The sequence below is a fragment of the Dendrobates tinctorius genome, unplaced genomic scaffold, assembly GCF_039654945.1.
Source record: "Dendrobates tinctorius isolate UK_male_01 unplaced genomic scaffold, ASM3965494v1 ptg000009l, whole genome shotgun sequence".
NCBI classification, from domain to species: Eukaryota; Metazoa; Chordata; class Amphibia; order Anura; family Dendrobatidae; genus Dendrobates; species Dendrobates tinctorius.
The window spans coordinates 21633217-21648277 of record NW_027361677.1 but is presented as its reverse complement, the minus strand read 5'-3'; the positions used below and the strand labels follow the sequence as shown (position 1 = coordinate 21648277).

Below are 15061 nucleotides of genomic sequence, written 5' to 3'. Positions count from 1 at the left end.
GGCAATACAGAAAAGAGTTAAAGCCTATTGTCAGATATCTGGCCAAAAGAGGCTCTCTAGCACTGCACACTAAAACAACAGGTGAGCTGTGTAGTCGGATGCCTGCAGGGACGTGTCGACAATATCTGCTGGTCATGCACATGTCCAGACAGGCATTGGGGATCAGTGCAGAAATGAGTGGTGCCAGAGAACCCCTTTAACTCGCACTTTGGCTTGGACATTCGGCTGTAACACAGGCACAACACTTTTTCCTGTAGGTCTGTCTTTCTCTAGACCTCAGGCTTCTTATGCAGTTGGAGAAAGAACCCCTAAAGCATGGATGAACCTTTTGTGCTGATCCATTGATACCAGGGTGGCAAAAACACACCGATATGATCATGCAGGGTCATAAGTCATAATGAGTCATTAAGGACTATAGGAACGTTGCGTGAGATACTCCTGTGTAGGAATATGTTATGGGTGATTGGATCATGTCTGCAGAATCTACACCTTGCGACTCTGCTGGTCCAGTATGGTGTGCGGAGAAGAACATTGTCTTTTCTGAATCCGTCTTTTTATTCTATGAACATTGTAAAAAGAACGATTTCCAAAATGCAAATCACAAAATAAATACATTTTTGTAAAAGATTCCAAACTTGTACAAAGTTAAAACGTACTAACGTGGACCCTGGAACTTGTCCTTGTTCATGCTGCATGCAGAGACCGTCCCGAATCCAGCCATGTGCATAGAGTTTGCTTTATGGCACGTGGTGGAAGACTACCGAGGACGGATGAAAATGGAACCTGCAAAACACGATCGATCTCTGCCCAACCCTTTTTATACAGCGTGAAGCTGTTGAATCGTCCACATATTACTCTAAATTACATGTAATAGGACCGACCCAACCCTCGCCTGTATCTAGGAAACCCTGAGAGCTGGAGCCGAGGCTGCTGGTGTCATATATACGATGCATATTCCTTGTAAACCAGAAAACATAGAAGCATGGGAGATGAGACATAGCCCTGAGCAAATGTTCAAGTTGCACTTATGTGGGGGGGATTGCATAGCCACAGCATAAAGGGATGATACATCATTCTACTGTTAAGGAGATGTTATATGAGGCGGGTCTGAGTGTATCCACCATAAGCTTTGTGCATCGCAGATTATACCCATGGAAGGTGGACAGAAGAATCTGATGTTTATCTGCACATCTTAATGATAGTGATACAATCTGTGGACACTGATAGGTATGTTTGCATAGAAATTAACCCAAGGGGCTGACGTTAAAGTCTGCAATAGGTCAATTCTTTGTGCAGATTTCATGAACACTTTTAAATGCAAAAGGGTGAAAGCTGCAGTGAATCCGCACAATTTTGCTTCAGATACTCTACGTGTGAATTTAGCCTAAAGGCCTGCTTCAAACATCTGCATTTCATAGCTTTGCACCGAGTCCAGTTTTCCGACTGGATTTGACCTAGCAGACTCATAGGCATATATGAGACCCAAAGATGGCCGTGCATGGACTGTGAAACACAGAAGACAGATTAGAGCTGATTGATCCGTTAGGCCCACCGCTAGTGCTGCTTACCCCCTTTATACAAACGCATGACCACTAAGCCAAGTGTCCATGGGAAAGAGAAATAAGCCTCCATTATACCTGAGAACAAAAGATCCAACACAAAGGGGTTGTGAAGTGCTTCTCATTTCTGCATAGGGCATTGAGAGTCCCTGATGCTCGCAAGGCGATACCATGGCACGTATACTGCAACTGTCCCCTACCTAATACCCAATGTAAAAACGAGAGGCGCTGCGTAATCCTATGCTGTCGGGGATAGTCAGAGCACCACTATACACATTAGATGGTCAATCATTCATGTCAATGGCATCCTTTATGGTCAGTGGCCTTCCCAAAACTAGATATGAATACGTGAGTACACCATAAATAAAAGATATTGTGCCATTGCTGTTTATATACCCCCATCTATAAATATGGAGGCAGGGGATAATACATGGATCTTATTGCACTAATCCCTGTGTTATTAGAGAATTACCACAGCGATCACATCCCCAAAATGTAATGCCATGCAAATCTCATTCATGCTGGGAATAATCATCTCGACAGCCTGGTAGGAGAGACGTGTCCTTTTATCGTCCTGCAGGATTTTACGGTAATTTTTGGCATGGGTTATGGATAGCGTCGTTTGAGTAGCCTCTTCCCGCCGGCGGTGGGGCTTCGTAGAACTTTCTCACAGTTGCAGGTTTGTGGCACCGTACCGTTACAACATTTTACGGATATGTTAAGGCTGTGCCGATTATGGCTCGTATTGCTTTGGCAAATTGCTCTCTTTCTTTTTCGATTTGCCTGAGGTATATGTTTGCATAGTAAGACATTGCTGGTGAGAACTGACCCTCAAATAGGACCGCACTTCTACCATTTTGGAAGCAAGGCCTACCAGTCTTATATTTGGTTGACTCCGCCATATCCTCAATAATCTATAAAACGGTTTCCATTCACACTTCCGACAATGCCAAGCTATACAGCTCCTGCTTCTTCCCGCACCGCCTTGCGACTATTGCCAGGTACAAGCTGAGCAATGCCAGCCAGTAGCAGCCATAAAGGATGCCTCCAGTCACCAGGAATAAGAGTTCAGTCTCGGTGAAGGGATCCTGACTTTGGCAGTATGCTGTATACACAAGACCACCCAAGAGGACGCAGAACCAGACGGACACCGGCACCATACCCATGAAGTTCACCACCAATTTCCTCCTCCCTGACGTTCCCCATCCTGACTTGTTGATGGTGAGCACCGCGAAAATCTTAGCGGGTAGGAGGCTGGTCATGTAGAGGAGAGAATACAAAGACATAAAGATCATTTCAGCATTGCCACGTAGGAAGCAGGCGTAGGTTGCCTTCACTATGCCCACGAGCTGGACGGTCAGAAGAAAAAGCATTATGTTCCAGATACGACCACGGTAAAAGAGCTGCACCACTGTGGCCACCAAAAAGAAAGGGAAGAAGCCGGTGACCACAGACTCGTAGGTCATCCATAGGTGATGCTTGTGGAACCAAAGCGCGTTGTATAACCATTCCCGAAAATAGGACTTACTCCACCGGGTCTGCTGGTTCAACCAGCGCAAATACTTGGTGGGGGTCTCAGTCAGGCACTTGGAGCGTGCTGTATACTTAGTCCTGTAACCCATGCTCAACACTCGATTGGTGAGATGTCGGTCGTCTCCGAAGCTGCACTTCTGACCCAGGAAGGTTTGATGGTACCAGTCTTCCAAGAAGTACTGCAGAAGGCTGTTCCGATACATCCCCAACGGACCACTAATGCACTGGACGCAGCCGAAGTAGGACTGGCAAGCTCGTTCTACATTAAATGCCATCCAGTACCGGACGCTGCTCAGGAAGGAGATCCAGGAGTCGTATTTGTTCAATATCTGTGTGGGAGAGAAGGACATTATGGTGGAGTTGAGTTAAACTTGTGATTAAGTTGCAAAAATAAAAAGTGCGAAATGCGTTGGTACCATTATGTGAAGATTGATGATGACCCTGACTATACCAAATATAAAAGTTGTGACTGCAGAAAGCAGAAAACTTCTCACCTGCACGTCTCCTCCAACCCCACCAACTTTACTGTCCTCCTCCAATATACGCAGCATCTCTGCGGTACACGCCGGATCAAGTACTGTGTCGGAATCACAAACCTACAGCCAGGGGTAAAAGAAAGCATGAATTGGTGATGGGGAATTGGGAAGTGGAAAATTCATTTTTTCAAATCACTAACATGAATCGGTTGGTACAGTCTTAGGCCATGTTCCCCAGGAGCAGGAATGCTGCTTTGTTGCTGTCAAATTGTAGTTTTGTACTTTTTTATGTTTTTTTATTTTTGGTGCGGATTTGATGTAGATTTTTTTTTAATGCATTTTTTGAATTGCCAAAACATAAACCTAAAAATGCAACTGTCTGTCTTTGGTGCAGATTTTCTCATAAAATTACAGTATGAACTAAGCAGATGAGCTTTCATCTACACATTGCTGAAAACTTCTGCACAGAAATTGACCTTTGAGGCAGATTTCAAGGCTTTTACTGTGCAAAAACACAGCAGATTGTCCCGAGTATTCACTTTCCGGAAATCCGTTGCGTTCTACAGTGGCGGCATAGCGCATCAACATTTAAGAGATCTCATGCACATACTGGGAAATATCTCCATCACCTTAATTTACCGGAGTCACAGGTTTGGGATCTGTAGTCTGTCAATTTATGCTGCAGATTTAGGTGCAAATTTGGAAATTTTACCCTATGCAAAGTAATGTGTGAAATGTGCCATTTCCCCCGATCCTTTTTCGTATTGATGAAGGTTGTGGTCATACATTGCATATTTGCTGTGGAATTTATTGCAGACATTTTTGCAACTCTCCCATTCAATGGAACTGATTTTTCAGGTGCAGAAATTTTTTGCAACTAAGGGTCCCGTTTCACATAGCGACGCACAAGTGATCCCGACAGCGATACGACCTGGTAAGGATCGCTGGTGCGTCGCTAAATGATCGCTAGTAAGATGTCAAACAGGCAGATCTCTTCAACAACGCACCAGCGATCCCGATAACGATACGACCTGGTAAGGATCACTGGTGCGTTGTCACACAGCAGCTATTCTGAACGATTCCAGCCTGCGTCCCTGAGTTCTGCGTCGCCAACTAGGTCGCTCGTCGGCGTCAAACACAGCGATGCATGCTGGCCAGCGGGACACCGACGATGAAAAAATGGCCCAGGACATTCGAGCACGATCCGTGATATCCGGCAGGGGGGCGGTCGCCGCTATGTGTCACATGTAGCGAGATCGCTGTTGCGTCACAAAATCGGTGACGCATTTAGCAATCTCGCTATGTGAGACGGGGCCTTAAGACTGCAAGGTGTGAAATTAGAGCCACATCTGCCACAAAATCTGCATGCAACTCGCAGAAACTGTGACACTGACTATACACTGTTAGCTAGGGGTACGTTCACACGTACCGGCAGAAAACTGTACCAAAAAAAGTGTCTGTGATGTTACTACATTTTTAGTAGCGTTTTCATTACGATTTTGAATGTTCCTACATTCTCATATGTTCCTCTAATCTGTTACCTTTCGGTGAAGGACAGAACACGAGTGTTCACGGTCAGTATATCTATATTATGGCTGACGGGAATGACAACGCACAAGGTCTCAGGATCACAAGACGTGAGGGAGGACATTGCTTTACATCCACATGCACAGAGGTTTTTTGGAGAAGAAACTACTTCAAAAATACTTGGAAAACTCTTCCTATTCAATTCTACGGCTAATCCTCTTTAGGCATTGTGTACACTTGTTGTTTCAAAGAGTTTTTGGAGAGAAAACTCTCCAAATCCTCCTGCAAATTTAAAAACTTCTAAGAAAAACTATGAGTTTCCGCTTAGTTTCTGCTCCGAAAAACCATAAAAAAATATCCTTACTGTTCATATGATGTGTTTTTGGAGCTTTTTTTTCCTGAAGAGGTTTTAAATAACGCCTGGTGGAAAAAGATAAAGCGGAAACCTCCAATCTAACCACTGTCCGATCACAAGGCCGCCAAAAAAAACTGTTCCGGGGGGGCTCCTCTAAAAACTGAGCGCTTAATAAAGCAGTTTTCACTTAAGAAAATTTTTTTTGCTTTTTACCGCCTCAGAAACCTCTGTGTGAGCATAGCCTTAGATTAATGTTGGCCAAACCCACTAATTTTGATGAGGCATTTACTCTCCCCAGAAAGACAACGTTGGCACCCCTGAGAAATGGCATCAGAGGTGTCTGTTAGCTGCTTGCTCCCTTCTAGTCAACAAAAGCACATGCATGCTCAGCTAAAGTGAGCGTCCATGTGTATGGGGAGGTTGGGAGGAATACTGTCACCAGACTCTAAGGTGTAAGGGCACATTAGTGATATATTGGGCATCAGGTGAGTAGTACAAAAGGGTCAGTCCTTAAAGTTGTACGTAGCAATTGCGCTGTGTGAACATGCGGAAATAATCTGCAGTTTCTTACCTGCACATAATCCACACTATCGGCAAGAGCCCGGAAGGCGGTGTACATCACTTCTCGCTTTCCTCCCCATTTCTGCATGATACAAGTGTACGGGAAGTTCTGCACCAGCTCCTGCACCCCCCGCTCGCCCTCCTGCCCGCCTTCTTGGGCATCGTGGTAGTTGTTGTCCCACACATAGCAGCATGTGCCCTCTGATCCCATGACCTCTCGGAAAATGTCCATCATGTACCTATCGTCTTCCGAGTTCCCGTCAATGACCATGACGACTCGGAGGTGCGGGTAGGAGATCCGTCGTGCCGACTGCAGACATTTCCTTAGGTACTCGGGGTCTTCTTGATAGGCCGCAATGCACAGTGCCACCCTGGAGGTCCCGACAAGACCCTCGCCACCTTTCCGCATTTGTTTGTGCTCCAAATAAGCGAAAAGACTCTGAGTGAGGAGGTGAAGCCCCAAAATAGCTCCATACAGCCCGAAGGAGAGGTGATGGCGGTCAGTGTGTATAAACTGGTACCCGGTCACATAAGCAGCGAGGATGCCCCCCAGCACCAGCACTGCAAACAGGCTTGTGCCTAGGATCTTCAGGGCCGTCTTCAGCCGTCCAGGCATCTGTGCCAAAGGAATAAAGCAGAGAGAAAGTAAGTAGGGACGCCCACACATAACTGCAGCACCAAGTCAACACATGCCACTCCACCAGTGCCAACTCTAGCGGACCTACGGGCAGTAATGACTTTAATTATATACTCACTTTACTTTCTGCAAAAGTTCTCAAACTTTTAAGCATTACTTATGGCACCCTATGTCCAAAATTACGGCTACATTTGTCGAATCCTCTTATTTAGAGGTGCAGGGCTGATTTTTTTTTATTTTCTGCAAACCTCAATTCTCAGATGAATTGTTCTAAACTTAGCAGTCAGAAAAAGACCTGTCACCCGGCAGCCATGCTGCCAATCTTACCAGGTCAAATGTGGTTTTATTGGTCTTATTTTGTCCCATTGGAGTTAAAATTTGTTACATTTGGATCCAGAATTGTTTCTGAGGAGGTCACGCGTATCGCGGAGGTCAGATCCTCTATACTCCTATTAATGTTAGAAAGAAAAAGAGTTTTGTGGGATTGTCAAATAGTCTTACTAATTATCAGGGTAATGAAGAAAAGGAGGAAATGAAAAAGCTACCTGCAAGGGAACATCTAAAGGAACAAAGAGTCTTCAAAAGCACGGTATGACGAGGAGGGGGCACCTAATGACAGGTTACAGGTCTACGGCTTGAACTTCTAAAGTCAGGATCAGAAGCTTCAAAGCCTAAAACCATAGTGATCTTATAATGAACTGCATGTAGATGCTGCAGGGTGCATCAGATGGGGATACGGTCACCCCCTATATTTCTGATACCATTTAAAGGGCATCTCCAAGGCTGTAAAAATAAAGTTTAGAAGTTCACATATCCCCATTAGTCTCACAAGTCAGCCATTGAAATAAATGGACATCCAGGTCCACCAGAGGAAGATCTATTCCTAAGCTGGTCATACACATTAGTGACCGTTTGGCCTTAACCGTTTCACCAATCCCTTCCATACACATGGAGTCTCTCTTTGTTCAGAAAGGTGAGAGGTGAATAAGTCTTGGTTAGACCCTTAGAGAGCCAGTTTATCTCCCCTGAGAATAAAAGGATTGGACATGTTAAAATCCAACTGCTCAATCCTTTGTCCAACCCCAAAAGATCTGCCCTTGGAGACAGCCATAAACATAAGGCTGTAGACCAGTCCCAAAGACATCAGTGGGTTTGGAAAAAAAAATGATGCAAAGTAAGAAAGCTTTAAAAACAAAATGCTAAGTGAATAAATAAAAGAAATCTAAATCAAATCAATATTTCGTGACTGCCCTTCGCCTTTAAAACACAATCTGTTCTTCTAGGAACTTGTCACTAAAGGCCTCGTTACACGCTTCAATGTCCCAACGATCCGACGTGGATGGGATCGCTGGGACATAGTTAGCTGAACGCTGGTGAGCTGTCACATAGGCAGACTCACCAGCGATCAGGATCAGCGAGCACGCTGGTATCCAGGGTAAACAGCGCGGCGCTTAGTTACCCGCTGTTTACCCTGGATACCAGCTCCCAGAGTCTGCTGTATGGTGCTGGGAACTCGCTGATCGTTGGTCTCTCGCTGTCACACGCAGCGATGTGTGCTGCCCAGCAGGAGACAAATGATAGATTTATGGCCCAGACCATTAGGCAACAATTAACGATCAGCCAACTGATCGTTGCTACGTGTCACATGCAACAATGTCATTTCGACATCGCTGCAACGTCACCAAACTGGTGACGTTGCAACGATATCGTTCACAGTATCGTTGTGTGTAACAGGGCCCTTACCCACAGTTTTTTAAGGAACTCGGCAGGAGGTTGTTCAAAACATCTTGGAGAACAGACCTCAGATCTTCTGTGGATGTTGCTTGTGCAGATACTTCTGTCTCTTCATGTGATCCCAGACTCGATGATGATGAGATCAGGGCTCTCTCAGGCCGTATCATCACTCCCAGGACTCCTTGTACTTCTCTGAAGATAGTTCTTACTGATAGTTATGGAGTACACCAAGAAACGGGCAACGCTGAAGATCGTAGATGCAGTGGTCGGCCAAAGTAACTTAGTGCAGCAGATGAAAGACATATCATGTTATTTCCCTTCAAAATCTGAATTTGTCCAGCAGTGCCATCACTTCAGAACTGGCACCAACTGAGGAAGACCAAGCTACATCCATCTATTGTTTGGAGAAGTCTTAGCAAAAGTGGTCTTCATGGAAGAATTGCAGCCAAAAAGCCCGTACCTTCCACATGGGAACAAGGCCAAGTGTCTCCACTATGCACAAAAACATGGGAACTGAGATGAAGAAAAATGGCAGCAGGAGCACTGGACCGACGAGCAGGGCCGGTTTTAGACAAAGTGGGGCCCTAGGCAAAAGTTTAAAGTGGGGCCCCAAATGTTAACATTGTAAAATCACACACTTAGGTTACATTACATGAGCAGTATGCGGATACAGGTGGCAGAGGGACCTGTGCTGGCACTGTGGCCCTCATATTCAGGGGCCTTATATCAGTCAACGGGTCTGCCACTATTAGCATTACACAGGAGCGTTGCTATGGTCAGAAAAGATTGGGGGGCCCAAGCCCCAAGACAAAGAGTTGTAACCCAACCCCCTCTTAATTTTTTTTTTAACACTGCAGATAGCACAGCAGGGCTCCCAACTGTCCTGGATCCAGCGGGACAGTCCCGATTTTGACATTCCCACCCGCTATCCCAGCCGGGATTGTAGTTTTCCCGCACTGCGAATCAGCCACCGTGCCCACATGTCAATTCAGAAAGGAGTGTGTACCGATCGCCATACAATTCCCTCAGCACAGCACACTGCAGAACAGAAGCCCTCCCCGGCTCATGTGACTAGTCACATGACTGTGACCTCATCCTATGTAACACCACAGATAGCACAGTGATAACTCTTTGAGAACAGATAATGTAGTACATGTCACCTGCAGTCCTATGTAACACCACAGATAGTCTTACTCTGAAACGCTATGGCTATGTTCACAAGCATTTTTTCAGTAGCCAAAACCTGTTCTGTTGCGTTGCTTGTTTTCTTTATACTTTTTTCAGCTTTTTTTAAAGTGAGGATGTTTGCTTTGTCTGCAGTATGTGTAAGGCCACGTTCACACGTTGAGTATTCGGTCAGTATTTCACATCAGTATGTGCAAGTCAAAACCAGGAGGGTGATAAATCCAGAAGTGGTGCTGCGTTTCTACTATACTTTTCCTCTCATTGTTCCACTGCTGTTTCTGCATTACTAATCCTGATGTGAAATACTGACCAAATACTAAACATGTAAACGAGACCTAATAGTTTAATTCACCAAAACCACTTAAAAAATTGCAGCGAAAAATGCCGTTCAATATCTGCATTTTTCTTTCTTATATTCTTTCATTGCTTTCTACAGGTGAAAACACACTGAAAGAAGTGACACGTTGCAGATATAAAAAGCGCTACAGTTCTGAAATTCAGTCAGAAAAAAAAACAAGCGCATGCAGGAGATTTCAGAAATCTCATATGTTTTGCTGGCACTTTAAAAAGCCGCTCTTGGCCATGTTCATAGGCAGAATTTCTGAAGCTTTTTCTTCTGCAAATAAGAAGTTTACAGCATTTTACAGCACAAGCAAAGACTGAGATTTTCAGGATTCTCCTGAACACCCTTTTATTTTCTCCTGACTGAATATCACAACTGCAGCGTTTTTTAAATCTGCAGCGTGTCACTTCTTTCAGCAATTTTTTTCACCCGTAGAAAGCAATGAAAAAGTTTTAGAAAAGCTGCAAATGTCGCAACGTTGTTTTTCCGCTGTGTTTTTGGTGAATAAAACTAACTTTATTAAACATGTACTGTAGACAAAATGCATATTGTAAAAAAAACAGCAAAAGCTCTAATGGTATGTGTCCACAATCAGTAAACTCTGGATGCTGCGTACATCCGCAGCATTCAGCCCGCGGCGGCCAGATGTTACAGCATAGTGGATGGGATTTCTAGAAATTCCATGTCCTCTCTTCGTGCACATACGCCCGCACCTCACCCGCAGAGACTGACATGCAGTACGATTCTCCAGACTGCAGCATGTCAATTTATCTTCCATAGATGCGATTCTCTGCAAGAGAAATGTCACCCTTACAATGCATAGGATGCGGTGATTCCGCACGGTTCAATGAACACATGCGGAATCACCTGCGTTGAAAAGATGGCAGCACTTTAGACGAAGCACATGTCCGCTGTGTCCAAACTGCTGCCATTTCCGGATCATCTGCACATACCCTAAAAAATGGGCATTTTGAAAGCAGTGTTTTTACTGCCAAGAGAGCCGACTTTGGCTGCAAAAAAAAATGCACCAAAAATGCTGATTCCTATGCACACCTGTACTGTATATGTGTATGGTGTACCCTTATTATTTCACATGGGAATTCATTTATTTCTATATCATAAATATCCCCTGATTCAGCAGACAATATCCCTGTCTTGTGTCATCCAGACAGTAGTGACAGGAGGTCGCCCTGTCACATTACAAGCAGTGATTAGTGATTGTGGTCAGAGATGATGCTGATCGCTGCTGTATGTGGCTGTGGATCTTGATCCTGCAGCGATCAGCACAGAGCTCCGGACCACAGTGAGTAAATCACTGCACTCAGACCTGTTATTGCTGCTGTTACTAGGTTCTGTGGCTTCACTTAGGCATATCCATTCTCAGGACAGTGCTAGGAGCAGCCATGATCAGGACTCAGGAGGAGACATACAGTGTCACTGTGCTGTAATCGGCCCCTCCCCCTCACTCTCAACTTTTAACCTGACTGCAGGGAGAAAGAGACAGGGGGGCTCAAGGGGCTTTGCGAGAGACACTCCAAGACTTCAGAGCAATGCACAGCATTATTCACTGCTGTACACCCTCTGGGCACTTCTTAAATGGACTGCAGATGCAGGGGGCCCCCTTTGTAGGTGGTGGCCCCAGGCATCTGCCTAGTCTGCCTGGTCCAAACGCCGGCCCTGCGGACGAGTCAAAATTTGAAATAATGAGTGTCTACAGGAACAGTGAAGCATGTTTGGGGATGCCTTTTACCATATGGAATTGGTGTCCTCAGTGCTGAGATATATCGGCAGATCCCTTAGCCATCATATAATACCATCAGGGAGGCGTCTGGCTCCAAATGTATTCTGTATTAGAACAACAACCCCAAACATCCAGCCAATGAACTATCTTCAGCGTAAAGAAGAACGAGGAGTCCTGGAAGTGATGATTTGGCCCCAACACAGTCCTGATCTCACATCATCCAGTCTGTCTTGGATTACAGGAAGAGACAGAATTTCACAAGTGACATCCACAGATCTGTGGTCAGTTCTCCAAGATGTTTGGAACAACCTCCTGCTAAGTTCATTCAAAAACTATGTGCAAGTGACCAGTGTAGTTATGAAATGAAACTATAAACCTTGAACTTCCGCTTTCTGAAACGTTCCAAATTTCAGAGATTCCCATATCAATCTGGATTCGAATCACCTCAAGTCTTATGTGAGTAAATTCTGGTACTTGTAGTTCTATAACTGCTAGGTATTAGATAATTAAAGTGGAATTTGACACTAAAAACTAATACTAGGTGCATGAGGGAGGGTGGTATATATTGCATCTCTACAAGGATGTCGGGCGGGTGGTATACTCTATATGCATCTAGCTGCAGCCGCTTCCTCCGTGGCTGCTGTCCAGTGCACAATGCAGAACGGCAGGGAGCACAGCGCAAGGTCTGTGAAAGGAGAGAAAGCGGCAGTCAGCAATATATCACCAAGCATGCAGCAAAGACCCCATTGGTAGTACTCCATCCCATGCACTGATCGTCTCACCTTGCATTTACCCCTATGTGGATTATTTCTCAGTTGCAGCACTGAGCATCTTCTCTCTCCCAGCAGAGGACAAGTCTGGGTGTTATTTGGTTTTCTTCTCCACACATCCTGGACCCTCTCATTACTACTGGACCTATGCAATCATGTCACCTCTGCCCCACTGCAGCTCCAGCAATCTCTGTACACTTCATGCACTCACTGCAGCACTCTACACTGTGCCCCCTCTACACTTGGAAATCTGGTCATTTCTTGTCTTGATCTATTCTTATGGAAATTTATGCATTTTATACATTATTCTATGCTGCATTCCTCTTACAAAATGTATAGTTTTTCCTCTGCACCCATGTAATTGTCTATTCCTGTGCTCATCTGTCCTGCACCCATAAGAGTTCACCTTTACTGCACCCATACATGTTCACATTCCCTGCACCCTACATTGCATCCATATGTGTTCACCTTTCCTGCACCCTACATTGCACCCACGTGTGTTCACCACTCCTGCACCCTACATTGCACCCATACCTGTTCACCTCTCCTGCACCCTACATTGCACCCATACATGTTCACATTTCTTGCACCTTGTACTGCACCCACATAAGTTCACCTACACTGCACCCATGTGTCCCCCTTTCCTGCACCCATATTTGATCTCTCCTGCACCCTACATTCTGATCACCTTTCCTGCACCCTACACTGCACTCACGTGTTCTCCTCTTCTGCACTCTACACTTCACCCATGTGTCTCCCTTTCTTGCACCCATGTGTTCTCCTTTCCTGCACCCATATGTGTTGCCCTTTTCTGCACCCTACACTGCACCCATATGTGTCCTCCTTTCCTGCACCCATATGTGTCCTTTCCTGCACCCATATGTGTTGCCCTTTTCTGCACCCTACACTGCACACATGTATTCCCCTTTCCTGCACCTTACACTGCACCCTACACTGCACCCATATGTGTCCTCCTTTCCTGCACCCATATGTGTTGTCCTTTCCTGCACCCTACACTGCACCCATGTGTCCCCCTCTCCTGCACCCTACGTTGTGTTCACATTTCCTGCTCCCCACACTGTACCCATCATGTATCCTGCCTTCTACCTTGCACCCCATAGGTACCATAGACATGTATTTATTCCTTGCCTGCACTCCTCTTCCCTCTTGCAATCCCTGCATACACTATTGTCTAACATGCCATTATACCCTGCACTCTTCTGCCTTCATCTCTCCTGCACTCACCTCCCTTGTGCTTCCTTCTGCCTTCCTTCCATCAGCAGGTTGCACTCACCTCCCCCCATCCCCAGCCCACCACCTACAGAACAGTCACAGACCACCCTTGCACCCCCATGTTATCTTTTTGGTAACTCACCCCACCTTGTGATCAGGCGCCTCCTTTCCTCAGTCCCATGTGCTGTGGCACTGTGCACACCTCTTCTCCATGTGATGCATCTGGTGTAGGAGCTGTGGGGCTGTGCACACCTCTCCTCTCCATGTGCTTCTGTGACTGCAGGATGAAAGTGAATGGTGAGCTCCCCAGTGATGGTGGCAGCAGGCTCGTCCCTCCTGCAGACACTGGATGGGGAGATGTCATTCATTAGGCACATAACATGTTCTATTTAGAGCGGAGGGCTAATAGCAGCTGGTAATAGAGGGATTTTGACAGCAGGTGTTTCCTTTATTGCTGTCTGGGAGAATATATGATATTTTTGGGTTGTTATAGGGGAACGTTACATTCATTGATCTTTGTTGCTATAAGTCTGTCCTTATAGCAGTCCTTTGACTGCTATAAGTAATCAGACGATGCAAACCCCCATATCAATACCAAATATTACAGCGGTTTTCTGTGACTTTAATATCGATGACTTATCCTTCTCACATCAGTGGGCTCTGACTTTTGGTTCTTCCACTGATCGGCTTATTATTGCTGAGGCTAAACATCACAGGTTGCATGGCCATAGATCACTATGCAACCGCTACAATGCAAATGAATGGGGTTGCATTGCGACCCGCCAGGTACCGTGACCACATAGCTGGAGCGAGTTGTTTTTTTTGTTTCTTGGGGGCTTTGGCACCTAATGAGTTGCCCCCATCCATTATATAGCAATGGGATCTTCAGCTACACAAACTGTGACGTGGCAAAAGTCACCATGTAGCCCCAGATGTAAAGCAGTCTGCTCCCCTAAAATGCAAACTAATCCACTTATACAGTTATATTGGGGACTTGGCCCCTATTAAAATCATGTCTGTGGTATAGATTTTAGTGTTTTAGTTACTGAGAAAAAATGGTTTATTTCATATAAAAATTGGGGGTGCTGCGGCAGACCTTTGGTGTGGTTAAGGGCTCAGTGCACAGTTTTGCCCCCTCATTCTGCATTCCGAGCGATTCCCCTTATCATGATGGACAGCCCACGCTCACCCAGGGTAGCCTGGACTTAATCTGTTGCGGATTGTGTTCTGGCTGCTCTGACTCTAGACAAGCAAGCTCTGTCAATCACAAAAATGGGAAGCACTCACAATGCAATTTGAGGGAGTGCATCAAAGCACCCTCATTTGCATATAAAATAAAATGCTTTTTTTAAGCCACTAAAACACTGAAATACATACCACAGGTGTGATTTTTTTTCTTATTGAGGT

The 15061-nt window shown here is 45.4% G+C and overlaps 1 protein-coding gene across 3 annotated transcripts; it reads right to left on the bottom strand.

Annotated features, from left to right (window-relative positions):
- Positions 1–34: 34 nt before the first annotated feature.
- HAS3 (hyaluronan synthase 3) lies at positions 35–14239 on the bottom strand. Of its 3 annotated transcripts, none has more exons than XM_073584104.1 (4): positions 13802–14239; positions 6022–6627; positions 3587–3688; positions 35–3421 (listed from the first exon to the last, which is right to left on the bottom strand). In XM_073584104.1, exons 2-4 carry the CDS (start codon positions 6625–6627, stop codon positions 2492–2494), a joined length of 1638 nt encoding a protein of 545 aa, XP_073440205.1. In that variant the 5' UTR covers positions 13802–14239; the 3' UTR covers positions 35–2491. The 3 variants fall into 3 exon arrangements, with proteins under 3 accessions (XP_073440205.1, XP_073440195.1, XP_073440187.1); XM_073584094.1 differs by having other exon boundaries at positions 13797–14238; XM_073584086.1 differs by lacking the exon at positions 13802–14239 and having other exon boundaries at positions 6022–8378.
- Between the last annotated feature and the right edge of the window lie 822 nt (positions 14240–15061).